Source organism: Ambystoma mexicanum, chromosome 8 (assembly GCF_040938575.1).
Source record: "Ambystoma mexicanum isolate Mex_15411 chromosome 8, UKY_AmexF1_1, whole genome shotgun sequence".
Taxonomy (NCBI): domain Eukaryota; kingdom Metazoa; phylum Chordata; class Amphibia; order Caudata; family Ambystomatidae; genus Ambystoma; species Ambystoma mexicanum.
Window position 1 is genome coordinate 1,664,457,024 of NC_090929.1, and position 21,907 is coordinate 1,664,478,930.

Sequence of the window (21,907 nt, forward strand, 5' to 3'; positions counted from 1 at the left end):
CCCGCGAGTTCAGTTCTGGCAGGATGTGGCGGATGCTTTGTAAGACAGGGTGCAAATACCCCCTGCGTACTCTCCCCTTAAGTACATCCTAGGTGATATTGGCAAGGTTTCAGTAATTATACGTAAATTCTTTTATTTCAGTTGTTTGATTGCTAGAACATGTATATTAAAGTACTGGAAATCAACAATAGCTCTCACAGGGGCAGAGTGGCTTAATGTATTGACAAGCGCCACTGAAATGCAGGAGGGTTACACCACAATGGTAGGACCGAGTTGTAGAGCCCTTTCGAGACTTCCTTGCACGGGCAAACAGTGGGGAATGGGAAGATGAAGTAAATTCATACTATGTTGTAATATTTCTGTGTTAAAAACGGACTGAACTGTACCACCACGATGGAAGAGAATAACAAATAGCAAACTCATGTACTGTATTGTTTTCGCAAGTTGCCCATCAGGTGGCATTCTGTACCATGTCCGCTTACTTGTTAAATAAAGTGTTTAAAATGAACATTAAAACAAAATTATCCTACTTACTCCCTAAGGTGTAATATACAAGGATCTATAGAACATGCCTTAAATCTAATGTACTACTCTGTAACACCTAATCCTAAAAGTCTACCTTTTATTGAATTTAAGGGGAATGTATCTGCCCTTAACAAAAGCTCAATTGTGGATAAACTAAGCTAACTTTATTCAAGGGGACTACCTATAATCCTAGACGTACAGGGACAAGGAAGAGGGCTGAAGGCGCATGCAGTTGTAGTAGGCAGGCAATCAAGCCTAACAGCCCACACCTGATGGAACCTTGAGGCATGAAAGGCCCTCTCAGGTGCAGGTCATTAGAAGTGGAAGGAGCTGGAACTATGTCTGCAATACGCACAGTAGCGGTAATAGTGGAAGGAAGAAGGCACATGGCTGCCAAACCAAGCAGAAGTGGAAGAACCAGAGGGAAGCCAGAAAGTGGAGACAGCCAATGTCACCTGCTTGTTTTAAGAGTGTCCTGTTTCCCAAAAACCTGAAGTGCAGAAGCTGCGCAGTGGAGGATGTGCAGGAGAAAGTTCTTTTCACATGTGAGCCTAATTGCCATGGTTGTCGAGCTGTAGACATTCAGGAGACGGAGGCAGAAGTAATTATCAAGCTGTGGGTCACACGAATGAAAGGAGCTCGCAAACAGTGTGGCTGGACCGGAGACACCTTTTCAGGCGAAGGGTGTGTGTCCCCAGCGAGCCAGTAGCAGTAGAAGTTGTGGCAGAAGTCAGCAAAGCGGTGCAGCCCGCAGAGCGAGTTAAGCCGGTGAGTGAAGCACAGCGTTGTAACACACTGCGCAAGCCTTGCCGGTAACAGTATCCAGCTCCCTGTTAACTTGCGTAAGATTTTAAGCGAGTAGAAGTTGTTTGTTGCTTCTAAAATACATTGAACAATGGAAATGTAGCACTCGTGTATAAAGGTAAATCTCCTTACTCGCGTGAGAAGCTAATGTGACTAAAATTCATTGCTCTGCTATTCTGACTGTTATTGCTTGAAGGAGTGGTTGCATGTCCCTAATTAAGGAGAGGGAATGCTGCTGGGACCATTACCGAATACCTAATGTTAACAATACAAGAGTTTGAATCTTTAACTTGTGAAAACGTCATCAAAGAATGCTCACGTTTGCCCAATTGTGATTTCTAAAGGAGGCCTGAATTCTGTCCTTTACTTTCTCATGGGAATACAATTAAATACCAATCTTTAAACCCTGAATTAATATCAAGAATTAGTGGGTGTGCCTAATTCTAAATTTCAAAGAAAGACTGAATTCTATTCTTTATTCTTACACGGCATAACTTTAATTTTAAGAAGTTTAAAGTGTATAACAATTGAAGACACGCATTGCCCAAGCCAAGAGTCTCCCCCTATTCACACTGAAACTAACTTTGTTGAATCAAAACCTATCCAAAGGTATTTCTGATCCAGGATAAGGGAATCTAACCCTACTCCTAGTCACAAGGAGTACTTTCAAGAACCTATAACTTTAAACTGTTATTCTATTGTATTGAATTGAAGACAGACAAATATTTGTTATGTTATTTTGTTGTATGTATTAGTGTGAGGGTCAGAGACCCTTGGACACTGTCATTTTTCTTTAGTTTAGTTTGTAGTTTGCTAAGTCGGGACATCCTCATTAGGATATGGAAAGATAGCCATTTATCTCACCCTCTTTTCATTTAATAAATGGCAAACATTGAGAAAATGTTACTTTTGTGGCCGTCTCGCCTTTCTGACCCCTCACACTCCTCTAGGGGAGAAGTGACGACATCCACGGATTCATCACACCACTTAACATGACACGGGGTTGTCTGCTCCCCCCGTTTCCTCCCCTGGTTGCTTGTAGATCTGTTGCTGCCAAATTGCCTGGCTTACCCTATTGGCTCCCCATCCACTTGTTAATCCCTTGCAATTTGCTTCCCTCGCTGTGTTCTTCCCCCTATGACTTGTAAAGCCTGTTTCTTCCCAAAGCTTGGTCTGCGCTCAATAAATAACCTCATAATAATTATAATAATAAAGATAAGGGGTATGCTGGAAGCCTTGATTACGGTTCTACCCAAAGAAGATAATCACTGCCTGGACTGTGCCAAGAGTTTCAGATCAGCATTTAGTAGGGGTATTGATGTGTAAGAGACAAAGGTACTTGATAAGAGACTTGTTGACAGTGTGCCGCCTCTTCTCCACAGGATTAAGGTGGGATTTGTGAAGGTACAAAATGAGGCGTATAATGTCGGGAAGAATCTTGATCTTCTCCAAATGGCTGATGTGGATGGGCTAGATGGGGCTTTGATCTCCCGGATACAGATAAAACCTTGCAATACATGTTGTGGCAGTTCTTTCAGGCAGCGTTGGCTTGAGATTGAATTTTAGAAAGTGGGTGAGTGCTTCATATGACGCTCTCCAGGCAAGTATCCTAATCAACAAAGAGGCCTCTTCAATGCGCTCACTACACCTCTATACAAAGTAGGACTTCCTGTTAGGCAGAAACCTGTGCAGTTCCCTTAGGGACCACTGCAAAAGACTTAAGACTACAGGTGTTTGGCAGTAAACCCACTTGGTAGCAGTCTGTACCACACGGATTCACTTGGTAGCTGTGGCTGAGCAGTCAGACTTCCCTCAAGAAGAGTTAGGCAGTATATAGAGTATACGCAATAGGTACAGAGATACAGTAGCACAAGCAAACACTGACCAGAGCTTTGGTGTAAAGTATATAATTATTTATTTAAAGACACACTTGTAAACTACACTAGCATAAAGAGAAAAGTAAATTCAGCACACAGTCACTATTATAAATATACAACCCTAATTACTTATTAGACAAGTCTTAATGAGAAACACCACTTACTTTCAGACGGAGGTGAGGGCTTAACATAAAATGGCTCTCTAATAAGTTATTAAAAAGGGAGGGAAAAGGCAAAGTTATGGAAGCACACAAACTTCAATACTTTTTAAAGAACCACAGTAAGGTAGGATAGGCAGAGTTCCACTGGAGAGCAAGGAGGTCAATCGCAAGGCCCACTCTTGGAGAGAGCAAGCAGAAGGGGTCCAGGTTCATACAGTGGGGTTATGCCCAAAAAGTCTTGTAGATAGTTCGCACACAAAGAGTGAAATTAAAGTCAGGAAAAGTTAGCTAGGTTGTCCCATGCCAGCCCAGGTTAGAAAGTCGAGGCTTTACTGTCACACCGAACGATCTGTCGCAAGGGAAGCCAGGCGGGACACAGTACCTTAAGTGTGAAGGAAGCTCCAGCGGGGGCAGTTGTTCCTGGCAGCGGGTGCAAGTCAGTGTTTCGTCCAGAGGAAGAGGAGGTATCGCCGTGAAGGAAAGATGAAGGTCGTTGCACTGTCAGGGAAGAAACCAGCCGCGGAGTTCTTCGGTTAAAAGGTACTACTCTTCTCTTCGCGGTAGTGGTAAGCCGTGGTGTTCCGGTTGCCGGAGTGCTTGGCACGGGCAAGGCGGCCCTGAGATGCTCCAGAAAGGTGAAAAGAAGACAAAACTGGTTATCCCCACCAGTCAAAGGAAGAAGACTCTTCGGACTGGAGATCTCCTCTGTCGTCGGGAAAAGTGGTGAGACGGTTCAGCAGGGCTCCACCGGTGGTGTCGTCGTTGCAGGTCGGCTCAGCTTCTCCCTCCTCGGATTCTTAGGTCCTGTGGCGACTTCTGAAGTTCCAGTCCCCAAAGCCCTGCTTTTATGCAGCAAACCCCCATTCATTCAGCCTAGCTGCCAATCAAACATGCTAAGTGGTGAGCCGGCCGGCTCATCACTTGGGCCAATCACACAAGAGTGCGACTTGAGTTGCCAAGGCAACTCAGTCCAGGATGCCTAAACCCCCCTCCCACACCCCCTGTGGTACCCAGACAGAGTGGCTTCTGTGGAGAAGCCCACCAAAAAGTGGAACAAAGGGCTCGACTTGGGTTGGAGTTACAGAAGAGAACACAAATGCCATTTTAGAATCGTTCTGGCAAGAAATACCAACCGGTGAATTAATATTAAATAAATAAACCAGCGGTATGTTCGTGGCTATACAAATTAAATTATTAAAGTTGGTAGCCTCGAACAATGGGAAAATCCCATAGAGATATATTTGCGGTCGAATATAAAAAGTAGTATCCACTGCCACCAGCCAAAACTCGATCAGGGGGGACGGAGACGTGCCCCCTCGAACAACAGACCCCGGGGCAATCGAATTGCCCCGACCAGTACGTCCAAAATATGATGGTTTGTACTGGTTTCTGTTCATAATTTGGGACTAGTAAAGCCAATGGTGACTTTACATGCCCTGGGAGACAGTAGTCCGTCCCAGGGTATGGAGTCTATGTTGGGGGGTCGCTACGACACCCCTGGGTTACGGCACGGAGGGTGCTGTGTAACCCACATAAAAAAACACTTGAGACCCTATGGAGTAAAAGACCCCATAGCCCATAAAACACATGGAAAGACAAAGGAACACTTCAAATCATGTCTAAGAGTGGGAGTAAAAGAGTCTCACTCTTAGCAGGAGAAAAAAAATAAACCCCAAAAATCCAGCAAAGCTGCTGGGGGACTCACTAGGTTTGGGAAATTAGCCTTTACAGAGAATTCTCCCTAACACTTCCTGCCATCACCTTTTCTCTTTGGCTTGACAATGAAGCCTCTGGCCTGTGCACACTAGACCGAATGAGAGGCGTGATGAATCTGATGATGTCATCACTCCTTTTTCTGAGGTAGCCTCTGCTCATGTGGCCGGGGATGACAGCCGCAACCTGATCATGACCCTGGGGGTGGCTATATGAGGGAGGCCCACATGGGGGATGGGGAGGATGCAACCCTCAGGTGGATGACACTGCATCATCAGAACCAGCCACATACCCCCATTCCCTGTTAGGGCTGTTCTCTTCCTTCCTCATGCCTTATGGCTTATTGTAGCACTCTCCCAGAGCCACTAGCCAAATCAACTTCAAGTATTCCACAATATCCCCCCCCCATGTATAGTTCATTAACAGCTAATCTGAGGCAGTGGCGGGAAGCAGTGATGATTAACCCTAGTGAAGTTAAATGTCAACTTCCTCAACATCGCACAAGAAACAGTACAACAACTGAGACGGGGAAAGTGGCGAGGAGTAATGATGATTCCTTCCCACGAGAACCATGGGCAGCGGTTTAGTCGCTGGGAAAATACAATTGGCCCAGCATGGTTTAAAACCATGCTGGGAAGAAAAGCATGGAATTCTCCAGCTCATGGCAGAGCAAGGTACCGGCGGCGGTGCATGAGTCCAGACAGCTACGAGGTGCGCGAAAGCAGCCCGGTGAGCAACTTGCTTTGTAGAAGCTTGCAGAAACCAGAGGAGGGCGCGAAAAAGCAAGTCGTGTTTTCTAAAGGCTGCAGAGGCTGTGACGTTGTCCAGAGTACAGACACCTACCGGAGATGCCGACAGCAGCAGAAAGAGCTGCGAGAGCAGAAGAAGCACCCGACTTGGAGTCCAGAACGCTGAGAAGATATACACAGAAAGGCGGTTTGCCCATAGAGACGCAGAAACACTGATGGGCAGTGTAATGAAGGCCCTAGACAGTGGGACTCGGGTCTGGGACCTTCAATACGAACTTCAGGAAGACCAAAGAGGGAAATCCGAGAAAGAGACTGAACCATGATGAAAAGTCTACCAAATATTAGTAAAATAAGCTCAGTGAATGGATGAAAAGTACTGATCCACCTTATCGAAAATAACTGCGTGCAAGTCCTGGCAGGAAAGTATACCAGGCAAAGTCAAGTATTTCAAAGGAAGTGCATATTGGTCAATGCAGGAGAGTACACGAGGCACAGTTAGCTATATGAAAAGAAGTGACAGAAACTATATCCAAGACCTGGCAGGATAGTGTACCAGGCAAAGTTCAGTATGTGTGATAACCTGCTGTAGAAAGGAAATCTTAAGGAAAAACCATGCTCTTGAGATTCTGAACTGTTCAAAATCTGTAAAAGCACCTGGTAGAAGAGAATACCAGGTGACCTGCGAGTCTGAGACCAGCACCCAATTTTTGATAAAGCAAAAGGAGAATTCCAAGGCGGTCTTATACCCGCAGGAATTTATGTATAAAGAAACCTAGGGAAGGGAGCCATTTCCCAGGGAGTGGATTACAGTACCAGAAGGAGAGTTATCCTTGTGGGCCTCAGGGAACTTGATTATTCTCTTTTTGAACTTTTTGCTATTGATAAAAGAAACCTGGGGAAGAGAGCCATCCTCTGGAACCATGAACATTGTCCATTTGGAACCTTTTGGTTGGATTTATACCTTTGTGTTGGATTTGAACATTTGCACACTTTGAGAGCGAGACACAAAATCCTTTGCACCTTAGTTTGTTTTAGAGTGCGAGGGCCAGAATAGGATTTCAGACACAGGACGTATTTTTCCTTTCGGACATTTTGACAAAGGACCGACCCATTCGTTTTGGTTGAGGTAGGAAAACACCTCCTAGATTAGGGATAGTGAGCATTTTCCAATCGTCTTTTCATTTAATAAAAGTTTATAACCAAAACAATGAGTCCTCTGTGTCTGCACCTCATTCCAGGCTCCTCAGAGAGGATAAATGGCATCTGTTGTAGTATGGTGGTGTATACGAAAAAGTCACTCCACCTTCAGCACTTGACAATTCCAAAGAGCTCCATGAGGGAGGTGCTGATGGAAATTGTAAAATATGGACACGTTGCTTGGTTGAAGGTTGATCATGCAAAGTGACTCATTATTCTATTGGTGGGGGGTGCCATGAGAAAGGATCATCTACCCACTCAAGCAAAGTATTTTATTTGGGATTCTGTGCAGAGAGCGCTTAGACCCATTCAGACTGGCTAAGATGTGTAACATGGCCAGTTGCCTCTGCCCCAGGAGCTGTGGGACCCTGGGTGATTTCTTCCCATATGTGGTGAGTATGTTGGTAGATGCTGGTGTATTGGAAATATTCTTTAGCTGTATTGAAGCTATTGGGGAGGTGGATGTCCCCGGTTATGTTTGGTTTCCCTCCCAGGGCTCTAGAATTGCAAAGCTCCCCCAGGAAGGAGCAGTTCAATACTGGGGGCCAGAAGGTTGCCTTTCACACATGTATGGAGGTGCCTCACCCTCTCCTATAAGTAGAAATGGTTGCACACATTCTGGGATTTTTTTATGCTTGAAAAAGTAATCCAGATAGTTCACAATAATGCCCCTCTTTTATGGCTGACTAGTGGCTATTGCTTTTGCGATATTCATCTTTCACAAACCAAGGACAGCAGATTACTTCTCTGTTAATTAATGGAGAGGAAAGTGGAATGATAAGAGAAAAACATAAATAGAGAGTGATGTCCTTTGATGGTGAGAGGGTGGGGTGTGGTTGGCCCCTAATTTTGAGCCAGTCGCCTTCTTCCCTTTATACTGGCCTGGACCAAAACACGGTGGTCGAATGCGCAACAGCTAGAGGTGGAGGCGAGGAATACTTTTGTGGGACTTGTGATAGTTAACATTTGATCTTTTTTTCCTTTTTGTCGAGTCTTTTGTTAGATAGGTAAGGAAAAGTGATTGATTATTTGAGGTAACAGTGCCAGAGCCGTGTTTTTCCATATGTTGAGAAGTATTTCTGATTCAGATTCACCCAGTGTCTCGTTGACCTCTCCTTAGGCATCTCGTTTTTTATTACTGCCGTAGGAGACCCCTGGATTCCACCAGTCTTTCTTTTATGTTGGTGTTAAGCTGGTCTCTGTGTGCTTTGTATATTGTGAAAGTAGAAAAAACTATTTTAGCCAAGTCAGATATGCCACATTGCTACCCAGTAGAGATCACTGGAAGTTTACCTCCAGTTCAGAGCCACATGAGCACATGTGTTGCTATGCACATTAGCTCAAATGGTAAGCCTTTCTCTCCAGAAAATTGTATGTCTTACAAGGCAATGCATCCAAGACAGGTATTTCACGCTTATTATGGATCATCAATGCAATATATCCGTTATCTTTGTGGTTGGAGCATTGGGGCATGTGTAGCAAACAGCACAGATATGGCGGGTTTAAAAAGGCTTGGAAAATCCTTTAATATGATATGTTAAAGTATAATCAGCCTTTCGAGCCAAGTCACACCTGCCACAGCACCACCCAATAACCATCACTGGAAGTTGACCCCCAGTTCAGATCCAAACGCGCAAGGCATTGCAAACTGTCAAGATCATTAAAGAATTAGTAAAACATCAAAAGCCTGAACATTTTCTTTTCCAATACTTATTTATGCAGGAATTTGAGTGAATTCCTAAGGATAACCCTTGGCACTCCAGACCTGCTATCTGTGGCTACCTGTGCGTTTCCAAAATGTGGTTAAGCGAGTCATGTTTAGCTAATAATACTGATTAATCTTGTATTTTTGCAGGTAAAGGAAAGCAAAGAGAAGGAAAAGCTGGAACGAAGGCTTCTAGAAGAACTTTTCAAGATGTTCATGGACTCAGAGTCTTTCTATTATAGCTTTACCTATGATTTAACCAACTCTGTACAGCGGCAAAGTGCTGGTGACAACAAGAACATACCATTGTGGAAAAGGGTAAGTAATGACAAAAAAACATCTTACTAGAGTGTTGCAGAGGTACAAAATATTAACTGATTGTAATTGAATGAAGTCTCGGAAGTTGAGCTTTATGCGACCCATACAGTACAGGATTTGCTGCCGTTTACTAACATGTGCAGACTATCTCGGTCACCGCTGAAATTGAACTAGCAACTGTTTCCCTTTCTGAATGCCTTATCATCCTACTGTGATGTCATGGGCAGAAGTTAATGGAGTGCATAATCAACATCTGTGACCTCATGGCAAGCGAATACAGTGTATTCTCTGGCAGGTATCTTTCTCTCCTTTATATGTTGCTGCAGATGAGTAGTTCCCTTCTACAGCTCTTGCAGTACTGTTCCATGGTAAGAGCAAAAGTGTTGAAAAGGGATGCAGGGGGGATGCAAAGTTTGGATGGGTAGCTTTTAAATACAGATATATATTCCACCTCTGAATTTCAACTAAGATCAGAGATTACTCAAGCTGTGCTCTTAGGTCTATTCGAGGTCCCACAAAACCCTTGGTGGACTATATATCCCTGTAGTTGATGTCTCTCCTTCTATAATTCTATGTATCTGAGGAGTTTTACTGTGTGCTTAGGTTTTAATGGGGGCACACTGACCCCACTCATATGAAGCACAGGCTGCATCAAAAAATGCATGTCTGTTTTTTATTTGTATGTTGATTCATTGTATTGTCCCTTTGCCTTCACCTCTAGTTCCTCTGTTTTCAAGTACTTTCTCATTTTTCAAATTTTATCACATTTATATTTTTCTTTTTTTCTTGGCTTCCATAACCTACCACTGAACACTTGAGCAGCATATTCCCTTCTTCCTATTAGTTGCCTTCCCTTTTGTCCACCCCGTTCTGGCTGATAATTGCTCATTCTGTCACTTGTCCCCCATGCTCCTTTACCTTGTGCCATATTTTCTGTCATTAAGACCTCTTCCACCTCGCCCCTCAAGCTCTGCACCTTTTCTCTGTGCCATCCCTGGCTCAGTGTCTGTGCTCCTCACAATGGTTTGTCAAGCAGGGACATTTTGAAAACTATTAACGATAATAGTTTATCAGCAATTCCTTTAAAGGGTTTTGAAATAATAAGCCTGCTCATATTTGAACTTTGATTCTGTTGATTGACCAGTTCTTTGGGGTTACACTGTAATTTTTCAAAGTGGGAAGTTTGGTCAAGTCACTATGATTGTGACATTTCCAACCACGATTTTCATTATATTGAAGTCCCCCCCACACCCCACTCCCTCTTCACACTCCTGCATACAGATTCCAGGGAGATCGTCCCCTCTCCCCAAGGGGCAGCCTCCCCCCTTTGGGACCAGGGAGGTGAGCCCACTTCGCTTAACATCCCCTAGGGGGAAAGTGGGTAAGCATGATCCCTCTGGAAGTGACTCCCTCTTAGGGGGATACATATTTCGATAGGGTGTGTAAGTCACTGTTAACTGCCCCTTCTCCCCCCTCCGCTCCCAGTTACAAAGACCTTTTTAGGGTATGGGGGAGCTAGGCTTTACAAAAAGCCTATTCACACTTTACTAATTTCTGACTTGGTGTCTGATCTTCTGTGTGCCCAATCTCTTGCGAAAACTAATGAGGGCCGAGTAGACCAGCCTCCTCGAGGAGGTCCCTGGAAAACCAATCACAAAAGACTCTCAGCAGGGACAGCAGAGTTTAACTGCATCAAAGTTCCCAAAGAAGGTATGGCTTGCGAAAGAGGAAGAGCTCCAATGTTAGCGGGCAAGACCACAATGTGCACGAGCAAGGAGGAAGATCCTTGATTCGGAGCCCAGCTGAAATGTTGCAAAAGCGACTCTGCACAGACCCAGAAGCTTTAAGGATCAGGGGAAAGTCCTGGAAGGCAGACATGGAGCCCAGTTAAAGTTGCATAAACAGCTTCTCAATGACAGGAGAGCCGACCAGGCTCAATCTCTTTCCTGAGAAGAACCGCTCGAGTCAGTCGGGTATGCAGTGGAACAAAGGGGAAAGGGAGGCTGGCAAAAGAGTCCCAGAGTGGGGAAAGACTGAGAAAAACCCTGAGGATGGGAGGCAGAAGGGGGAAGACCTTTGTACATGCAAGAGAGTGAGAAGATACCAGAGTGGGGAAGAAGTGAGAACCCCAGAGTAGCATAGAAGCCAAGAAGGGACCCAGAGGGGGGAAAGACTAAGGATACCCCAGAGCAGGGGAGTGGTAAGGGGAAGAGCCCCACAGAGTATGCAGAAAGTGAGTAAGCATCAGTATGGGAAGTGAGAAGGATAAGCGCCCCAGAGTGGGGCACGATTGTGACAAACCCAGAGCGGGGAGGAAGAAAGACTGAAGGGATCCCTGACAGCAGAGCGAGATAAAGAATCCCAGAGTGGGAGAAGATTGTTGGAGAAAGAGACCTGGACTGGAACAGCCGGACATCATTGCAACACCTCAAGAACTATCAAACTGGAACCATGGACAAAAGCTTTTACTGAAAGGTAGACAGGTTTAGGAGTCAAAAGCCAGCAGCCATCCCCTCCAGTTAATAGTTCCATAAAGTTCCTCCTTGTGATTTTGTTGTTTTCTTTGGTGAAAGAGAAAGTGGTTAGATTAGTGTAGGATTATAAACAGGAGAATATATTGTATTTGTTTAGACTTCCTGAGAAGCACCCTTTTGACTTTCTTCTTTTATAGAATAGGCCTTGGAGTGGGAGACTTGGGGAAAGAGTATTTTGGACTTTAAAAGAAAAATAAAGAGTGTTGAACCATGTCTTGTTCGAGTCCTGAGTCTGACCTACCACAGTGTGTGTGTGAATGTATGTATGCATACATAAAGTTGACTCAAGTTACTCAACCTAACTTGCAAAGTGCCAAAATGTCACACTGGAACCACCACTGGAGAGATATTGGCCTTTTGTATTCTTTAGAGATTTTTGATGTTCGTCTAACGTACTATATTTTAGCCATAAGCTTGCACTCATTTGCAGATCTTGTAGATTACATACAGGAAATTGGACCGCCTCCCTTCTTTCTTTATGCTTCTACGTCCATCCCCTTTCCTCCATGTTTGTGGATGATGTCCCTGCGAAAGGGGCTGGACCAGAGCATGATGTGGAGCAGCATTCAAGTTACAAGAGGAAGGAGAGTTGCCTGTGAGTGTGCGTGACCACACCCTTTGCTGGATCCTGCCGGATGAATAATCCTGGTCCCAATCATCAGTTCTTTTCTTTCCACAATGGGCCCAGGGGCATTGGCTGAGTAATTGTGCATGTGTGTGCTTTCTCCTGCTTAAATTGATTATTTCCTTCTGTTACGTGCATGTCCTATGATGCTGGGTTTAGACGCTGTGCTTCCTGCAGCAAGGTATTTCCAGAGTCAGATCTGAATGCCTTGTGTCTGCAGTTTTTGGGACCATTGTTTTTTTTTTTTACCCAAAACCGCACAGTGAAGCACTTTCAATGTTTACTCAACTTTCCTGGTTACAATTTGAGTGAAGTGAACCACCCCCCACGCCACAAAGGAATTTAAGAAATTAATCAACAGCAACAGTGCAAGTCCATCACAATATTGATTCCTGCATCCTAGATAAGGGACTCATTACTCACGACTCACCCGAATGGTTCTTAGACTGCAATCCATTTTCATGCTCTGGCTGACTTCCATCAGCCAGTGAGCGTAGGTGTGTAGTGGATTTTCAAGGCTGCTTTGGCATACACCTCGGCCCCCACAGTGTGTAAAGACCTTTACATAATCCACAATGTCACCAAATCAGATGAAGAATCTGTGCTCATGGTCCTGAGTCCAATGGTCAATCCCTATTTTAGTCCACATAATTCTGGAACATCCGTAGCCCAGAAAAACGTCCTTCAAAACACTCATTGAAACTCAGGGATTCTTTTGAATGGCTGTTTTTCAGTTCACCATTCCCAGCTAGAGCAGTCACTATGTACAAGGCTTAATAGAAAATTACTTTATACAATTACACATAATCTCATGTGGGTCCACTCTTTATAGGTGATATGATATGGCATTTATAACGTGCCTATACACAAGTGTTTCAAGGCGCGATGCGACAAGGGAGGGGGGACAGAGGGAAGACTGAGACAGCAAACCTACTAGACCGAGTATCATTCGGATCGCACAGGGGAGGGGGAAGAGGAAAAGTGTGGAGTGGGAGGTGGGAAGGGGACAGTGCAGTACATGAGGTAATAGAATAAATAACAATAAGAAGTAGGGCCAGCTGGTGGCAAGTGCAGGAGTAAGTGAAGACATCAGGAGGTGTCAAGTGCTGGTGGGGGACTGTAGGGATACAGAAACAGTCCCCAAGTGCGGGGGTTGCTAGGGAGGCAGTGCAGGTGTGTAACTGGCGGGGGAGGGGACGTGGGCCCGAGATCAGAGGGCGGCCCGGTAACCAGTACAGTTTAGCCAGAAATTCAGCAGGGGAGAGGAGGAGAGAAAGCAGATGCAAAGAGGAAGGTTTTGAGGTGCTTCCGGAGATGGTTCTCCTCAAGTTTCAGAGAGGCAGGGAGGCGGTTCCAGAGGGAGGCCCCAGCTGAGGAAAGGGATCTACCACCAACTCGTTGCTTGGAGAAGCGACTCACCCTGAGGGAGTTGGAGGCGGATGAGCGAAGAGCTCGAGAAGGAAGATATTTAGGAAGATGGAGTTGAAGGTATTGAGGCCCCAGGTGCACTCCAATGTAAGGGAATCTTTTGCCCAATATTAATAACTCTTTCCATTATCCCCATCAAGCATGTAATACCAAGCGCTTTAACAGAACCCCATATAACACCCCGCCCTCACACACAGCCCCTGCTACAGGACCAAGAGCATTACATACTCCTAATCAATCTTCATCATAATCTCCAAACTTCAAAGATGTAATTTCTACATTAACTGCTCCCATAGATGTGTGCGGTTTACCCCAATCAGTTAACATTAAAACCGGCAGTGCTTCAGCTCAACTGAATATGATCCCTTTATTATGATCCATTCCATCGCCATATCCAGGGGGTTATTCATGGATCCCAAAGGTAATTTTTTTCCATTAAGAGCAGCTCCCATATTTCAGTCAATCATTCTTTTTCCAAAAATGGGACTAGCTGTTATACACACCCCTGCTAAACTTGCTCATGCTGCTAGTAGCATGTGGTGGTCCGTGTGTGGTAATGACCATTCCCCATCCCCTCCAGGTGAAGAGTTTCCAGAGCAGGCCAACTCATGTTCGTCACATCTATCTCTTTTATCCAAGACAGGACAGTAATGTTGGGCTTCTTTACTTGCACATCAAACGTGCCTGAAAGTGGCTTTTTCACCACGATTTCTCCAACAGAGGTCACTGAGAAACCTTTTGGCAAGAGTTGCTGGAGTCTACCATCTATGAAGTACTTTTACGACATGACATTCCAATTGGTTCGACTGATATTTCAGGGGCCATAATTGCTGGGAGCTGTTTAGCTCCTGGTTATAACCTAGGGGAGCCTGGTTGGCTTGACACCAGCAGCTACATTTCACTCCTTTGGCTAACCGATGACATAGGAACATACCTATGTGAAATTAACTCTAGATGTTTGGGAATGAATATAATTTAGAAGTAACACACATCTAGAAGACATTTAAAGCATAATAGGTGATATATGATAGACAGAAAGCTATAGTTTGAATCTCATATGGGAGTTAAATTTGTGTCTTGCTGTATAACGGCACCTGGTGCCCCAGAGGTAGCTCCTGCTTACTAGAATTTGCATACCCAGGAGATACTTTCAGCTCCTGCTATTCAAATCCTTATTTTGATCCCTGTGTTTTAAAGGCTTTTTCACATAACCCTGACTAGAGAGCGTCCAAATGTAAGAAGCCTCAGGTCTGCTTCCCATCTCATTTGCCCTAGGTTGTACCAAACGATCTTCCCGCAATAATAGCTGCATACATTGCCAATATGACAACGCTGTTTGCCCACATGTTGGTCCAACGCTTTTTCAGTCATCTCTCTGGAAATCTTGGATTTCCAGTATTCCTGTGCGAGAACCCCTTTTGGGAGTGACTATGTAAATACTGGGATGGAGACTATTTGGAGACCTAAATCTAACGTTTGGATCTGAAGAGCTGAGCCCTCCTTCTTGCTGCAACCTATATATCTTCAAGAATTAAAGGGGCTCGTAGATGGCTCAATTGTGATGGCACGTTTGTGAGGACCTATTACATGGGTTTCTACAATTCCTCTTAACGTACTGAAAAGTAGATGGGACTTAATAGCTTTCATTATGGCCTCCTAGGAACTCGTAACCACTCACCCACTGTGACTGGGCGCAGCTCCCATTTTTTTATGTCCACCCATTGCTTGGTTTGCCATTTCTTCAAGTGATCTGGAACAGCCCTCCACAGAGCTGCATGGTCTAGAGAGTATGCTTCTGTATCTAGGACTATACCCTCCCCCTTGTGACTGTGGCCACAAAATAACCTATGCTATTTGGCCATGTGGTCATTCCAAGGAACCCACAGAAGAGACTTTCTTATCTCTGTCAAGAAAAGAATAGATATCTTCACTGGTAACATTGTGGAAAAAAATAATCTTGTGAGCGCATATCTTATTAAGGCTGTCAAATAGCCCATCCATGAGCACCCCAAAGAAGTCCACATCTGCAAATCATCCCTAACATGGTCACACAGCTCTGGATAGTTAAGGTGATAGTTTCAAGAGGTCTGCTGCCCGCCAAATACCCAGGTACCTCCGTTTATGAATGCACCATTTTAAAGGGACGGTTTACCTATTTATATTTTGTATTTGTTTATTTATAAGCCGCTTTTGTCAAAGCAGTATACAAAATGAAAATGGCACAAAATAATGGAAGACAGTACAAAAAACAATATTTGTAAGGAAAGTAGATGGGCTTTAAGAGTAGAGTGGAAAATAGATCAAATAGGAGATGAGCAGATAGAAAGAGGAAGAGGAAGGGGAGTTCCAGTGTTTGGGAGAGAGTAAAGAAAAGGAACGTGAACGAAATTGAGCACAAGTGGTTTAGGAATGGTCAGAAGAAAGTGATTGGGACCGCAGTGAGTGAGAGGGGACATAGAAAGAGACTAGGGAGGAAAGGTAGGAGGGGCCAGGCCATGTGTGGATTTGTAGACAGTACCTAAAAAAATGAAAAAGTAGACTGAATTCAAAGGACAACCAGGAGATGGATTGTATAGATGATCGAGGCGAGAGAAGAAAAAGGGCCCTGATGGAGGGAATAAAGATTGAGCAAAGGGGGTCCAATCAAGGGACAGGGAATCCAGAAGATGAGCAGATGAGGGAAGCCCAAGGTGGAAATGAGAAATTTGTTAGCATTTAAGGTGGGATGAGTTTTCTGAATGTTGTCGAGGGAACGGCAACAGGAATTAGCAATGTAAGAATTATGGATAGAAAAGGAAAAAGTAGAATCGCTAATGACACCAAGGTTGCGGGCATGAGGAGAGGGGAGAATTGGAGAAGGGGGGAAAGAAAATGGGAGGGGAGCAACATGAGGTGGATAGTAGAATAGAGGATGAAGATCCCACACACCCATAGGAGTTTGGTTCCATCAGGAGTAATATGGATTTCTCATTAATTTGATCTCCAGATATCTCTCCATTCAAAGAACATGTCCGGGCTGGGATTGAGGTGTCTGGTTGAGTAAAATGCACCAAGTACGGGGGCGTGGCCAGGCAGGGCGCCATGTGGACGTGCCTGCTGTAGGCTCCGGGAAGGGCGCCTGAATACAGACTTATAAATGCCCTGATATCCAGTATCTGCATATGAAAGGCAAGGGGAGAAGCCCTGAAGTCAGAGGGGCTCTGCTGGAACCAATCTGAACACTTGGAAGTGGATTCCTGCGTTATTTGGAGCCCTGCTAGTGAGAGACGGCAGGCGCGCAAGATGGCGGGCGGAACCGTTGGAACCGTCTTCCCGCAATGCCTGGGGACAGTAAAGGTGGCGTGGAGCCTGGAGCTGCCAAATCGTTGTGGCGGTCAAAAGCGGAGGAGCTCCGGAGGGCGATACAGACTGCTGGAATACAGCGGATCAGCTGGTGAGGCGGCAACGCTCTTGAGGCAGACACGGAGGAAGAGTGCGTAGCGCGGACGGTGTTCAGGCTGGCTGGGGGAGGAGTAGAGGAGGTGGTAGGGAGCTGCATCGGGTGATCCCGTGCGCCATGGCTTGCGGGCTTGGTCCTTGTGGCACAGGCCCCTCCCGCCTTCTCCTCTGGGAACGCCCTGCCCTTTTTGGACTGCTCCGCGGGTGGATGGGCATGTGGAAGTGGAGCCTGGCTCGCTGCCTGGGGCGGGGCGCTCATGGTCTCTCGGTGCCGGTGGGGAACTGAGCGCTGGGGGCGGTGAGCGCTCTATCTGGCTGCGGAGCGGGATGGATGCTTGGAGCCTGCTGCCCGGGCCTGAGAGGCTGAGGGTTTGGCTCTGGAGACGGTGATCTGGTGACTGGCTGGTGAGGTGAGCCCCCTGCTAAGAAACCTTTGGGGAGACTGTGCTGGAGGGCCATACATAATCCCTGCTTGAGAATGCCCTAAGGCAGGCGGTGTTGGTTGCCGCCCTCAGATTTCGTAGTCCCTAATCTGTAGGCGTACCGACATTCCTTGGCGCCTCTGCTTGCGGGCATAGCTTCTCGGTGGGCTCCATTGCTGCGCATAGTCTCCCTTCGGCAATGCCCAGGTCGGGACACAAACATAAAGGGAGCGAGATCACAGCTTACCTGACCTCAGCTACACCTGCACCTCAGAAGATGCAGTCTGTTAGAGCGGAAGTCCATGCCTCGCAGGGGTCTGAGTCAACTTTTGATCCCGCCTTATCCAGGCAAGACTTTGAAGGAATGCTAAAAACTCTTAAGCAGGACATCACGCAGGCAATAAAGCTGGAGATTCAGTCCTCCAAAGACTCCTTGGCACGTTCCATCGCTGAAGTAAATTCTAACTTAACAGGCCTCAAGACCAGGGTCAATGAATTGGAGAATCTTCTATGTGAACATGAGCACGAGAACGATGAACTCACCAAGAGAGTCCGGAATGTGGAGGATCGGCTTGAGGAGCTGTCCGCTAAGCAAGCAGATTTGGAAAATCGTTCAAGGAGGAATTACATCAGGATACGAGGAGTGCCAAGACAGGTTCAGGATCTCTCTGAATATGTGCGTGCCCTCTTTAAATCTCTGCTGAGTCTGGGAGATTCTGATGAGTTGATCCTAGATGGGACCCACAGGGTCTATTCCTCCGTCCAGCAGAAGCGTAACCTCCTCCCGGACGTCCTATCCAGAGTTAATTTTTTCCAACAAAAAGAAGAAATAATGGCAGCAGCTAGAACAACAGAACCGCTGGAATTCCGTGGCTCCTCCATATCATTATTCAAAGACCTTTCACCATATACTTTGGCAAGTCACCACTTGGCTGCAGGCAAGAAAGGTCCGCTATTGGTGGGGGTCACCATGTAAACTATTGTTTGAGTATCATGACTGCTCCTACGGTATTGAATCTGAAGGTGAAGCAAACGAGTTGCTGCGGGACGCTGCTGGTGAGTCCGGTGACATGAGTACTGATGTCTTGGGGAGGTCGGCCCTGAATCCCACGCCAAAGGACAAGAAACGAAAGCCCAGAGGCTGGGCTCCAACTAAAGTGTCCAAAGAATTGGAGGCTATGGAGATGGGAAGTGCTGGCCCCCCTGACCTGGTGGAAGTCATCGGTCTTCAGAGTTCCTACGAGTTCACTTGAAGCAGGGAAGAGTCCTGCAAAGTAGAAGCCGGCAGATTCTTAGTTTGTCGGAGGTTTGTTTCTCCTCCCGCGGCAAGGTTCTGTTTGACAGGATAGATTCGGACTATAAAGTGGCCGGTGTACCTTGGCCGGATCCTCAGGACGATGGGTCAAGCTACCTGCAATATCAAGCTGATATAAGAATTGTTTATTTCATGTTCTGTTTCAAGTTTTTGCTGATAATTGACCAATGCCTCTGGTTTTACGGTAATGAATGGTTGGTTTTTGAATCTATAGATCATAGATAGTCCCTTCATTTAATAGATGGGGCTCGGCTCTTACGCACTCCCCTCTTTGTTGTGTATAATGCAGTCTGGGAGCTGAAGGGGCAAATATGAAGTGTACTTAATTTGGGTGCCCAATCCATGGAATAGACCCGCTATTGTTACCCTGAAAGGGTGGCTGTTCAAGTTTGTTGTTCTACAAGCTTTGCAAGCGATTTTTATACCTCCTATTCATTGTTTATTATTTCTCTTATTCGCATTGTCTTTTTACTCTTCTCTGTGTTACCCTAAGGAGTCTATCTTACAAACCCTATGGCAAGATACACTCTTGGTTGGTATGTCCCTGGTTTCCATATTCCCTTTTGGAGTATACAGTTGTGAAATGCTAATGATGGGGGCGATGGTGGAAATGAAGTGGCCTCCACGAATAGCCTGTTTTTCTGGGGACAATGAGCAAGGAAATAAACTGAGCGCATAGATGAGGGGGATGAGATATGAATTTCGATACTGCCCTATTTTGAGGAGGGTTTGGTTGGAGGTATCTGTTTGGAGAATGAATTACTGTTGGAATGACTAACCCGAATTTTCATTGCCTCTCCCTGAAAGTGCAAGGCCTAAACTCCCCCTTTAAACATAGGGCCTTAATGCATTGAATGGCCACCCTTGACTCTTCACTCCTATTTCTTCAGGAAACTCATCTTCTACCATCTGATGAATTTAGGCTTAATAACAAATTATACCCCACAAGATTTTGTGCTTCTTCGTGGTCGAAGAGATGCGGGGTGGCCATTTTGATACGCAAGGGGACCCCGTTGGTGGTTCACAAGACTCTCAGGGATGCAGGGGGCAGATATATTTTAGTAGTGGCTATGCTACATGGGCGGAAGGTGACTTTGGTCACGCTATACGCACCCAATTCCCAACAGGATTTGTTCTTTGTGTCCCTCTCTAAGCTTCTGTTTGAACACATTGAGGGGAACTCATGGTAGGGAGTGACTTTAATGCTGTGATTAACCCTTTAATGGACAAGTCTCTCCCCCAACTAGCATCGTCAAAAAGAACTTCCTTGCGCTCACAACGCTTCTCCGGGAACATTCCCATATAGAGGTCTGGAGATTTTTCCATCAAGAAGAACAAGAATATACCTATTATTCTGCGGTACAGAAGGGGTTTTCCAGGCTGGATATGTTCCTCGTCTCTGACAAGCTCATCTCCCAAACAGTTGGCATTGATATACTTCCTAAAGCCTTATTAGATCATGCCCCGGTACTGTTAACGATGGCCTCTTTTAATGATGCTCCAAATCCCACGCGCACTTGGAGACTGAATGAATTCCTCCTGGAGGACCCCCAGTTCTGCTTCTGTATCTCAGATGCTATATCTCATTACTTCAGTGAGAATGACATGGGAGAGTTGGCTTATACCACAGTATGGGATGCCGCGAAAGCTGTGATTCAGGGCCATATCATAACTTACTCGATAGAGAGTGGGAAAGCCAGGAAACAAATACAATCCCAGCTTGAGCTGAAACTCCGGAAGAGGGAGGAATTACATAGTCATAGGCCTTCTCAAAGGTTAAGGCGGGATGTGAGGGTGGCTCAGAGGGCTCCCGAGGCTCATCACATCAGCCGAGCAGCGTATGTCATGATGCGTACTAAGCAATACTACTATTGTAAAGGAAATAAAGCTAATCGGTTTTTGGCAGCCAAGCTGAAAAAACAGGCTAGCCGTAACTGGATCGAAGCCTTGCACGATACAGAGGGGAGACAAGTTACCTCAGAGACGGATAAGCTCCACATAGTTGAGTTTTTCAGAGATCATTCGGCCCCACCCCCATCACACAGACTTACATATGGCCAGTAAATTTGTACAAGATGCTCACTTGCCACAGTTGTCCCGATAGGTTTGGGAGCTCTTAGAGAAGCCGATCACAGTGCAGGAAACAGAAAATGCAATTCGATCCCTCCCTCTGGGTAAGGCCCCGGGGCCAGACGGGCTCACAAATAAATTGTATAGGACTTTAAAATCCGTGCTCATCCCCTTATCTAACAAAGCTTTGTAATGCCATTTGGGTTGCTGGCTCGGTTTCGGATTCTATGGCAGAGTCCATTACGACACTGATTCTGAAACCTGGAAAGAGTCCTGTGGACTGTGCATGAAATTGACCTATTGCTCTGTTGAACACAGATGCAAAACTGTTGAGTAAAATAATAGCCGGACGTCTGGTAGAGGTTCTCCCGGCATTGATAGAGAAAGACCAAACTGGTTTTATACGCAACCGCTCGACATATGATAACAATCGCCGGGTAATGAACTTGATTGCTCTGGCCCCCAAGCTACCGGGCAGATTGTCCCTATTATCTTTCGACGCCCATCGGGCTTTTGATAGTATGTCCTGGAGCTATTTGCAGTTGGTACTGGAGTGATTTGGCTTTGGACCTAGCTTCTCAAAATTGATTCTTTCAAGCTATCAGTTCCCCTCGACAAGAGTCAAAGTGAATGCAAATTGGACTTCGCTGGTATGTCTAAATAGAGGCACCAGACAAGGCTGTCCCCCCTAGTTTTTGCCCTGGCGCTGGAGCCTTTAGCACAGCAGATTAGATTGAACACAGATATCTTGGGCTTTGAATTCGCAGGTCAGTGCCATAAAGTGTCTTTATATGTGGACGATCTGTTGTGCTTTTTGAATGATGCCCCTAAGTCCATTCCGCCCCATGTGAAATGATTGCCCCAGTTTGCTAGAGTTTCCGGCTTTGAAGTGAGTCCTGCTAAATTGGTGGGCATGGCTCTAACTGAATCCTCTTTGGGTTTGGAAGAGGTACAAGCGGCATTCCCCATCCCTTGGTCTTCCTCAGTGTGAGGCAGAATCCTGTGCAGTCCCCTTAGGCACCACTA

The 21,907-nt window shown here is 45.7% G+C and overlaps 1 protein-coding gene across 4 annotated transcripts in view; it reads left to right on the forward strand.

The window, feature by feature from the left end:
- Positions 1–21,907, forward strand: part of INPP5F (inositol polyphosphate-5-phosphatase F) — a 2,244,937-nt gene that overhangs the window by 820,131 nt on the left and 1,402,899 nt on the right. For all 4 annotated transcript variants that reach the window (XR_011268751.1, XM_069611942.1, XM_069611943.1 and 1 more), the window contains exon 6: positions 8,882–9,049. Coding sequence is in view for 3 of the 4 variants with exons in the window: in XM_069611942.1 (XP_069468043.1) it covers positions 8,882–9,049 (168 nt within the window). In the remaining variant the exon portion in view is untranslated. The remainder of the gene's footprint in view (positions 1–8,881; positions 9,050–21,907) is intronic.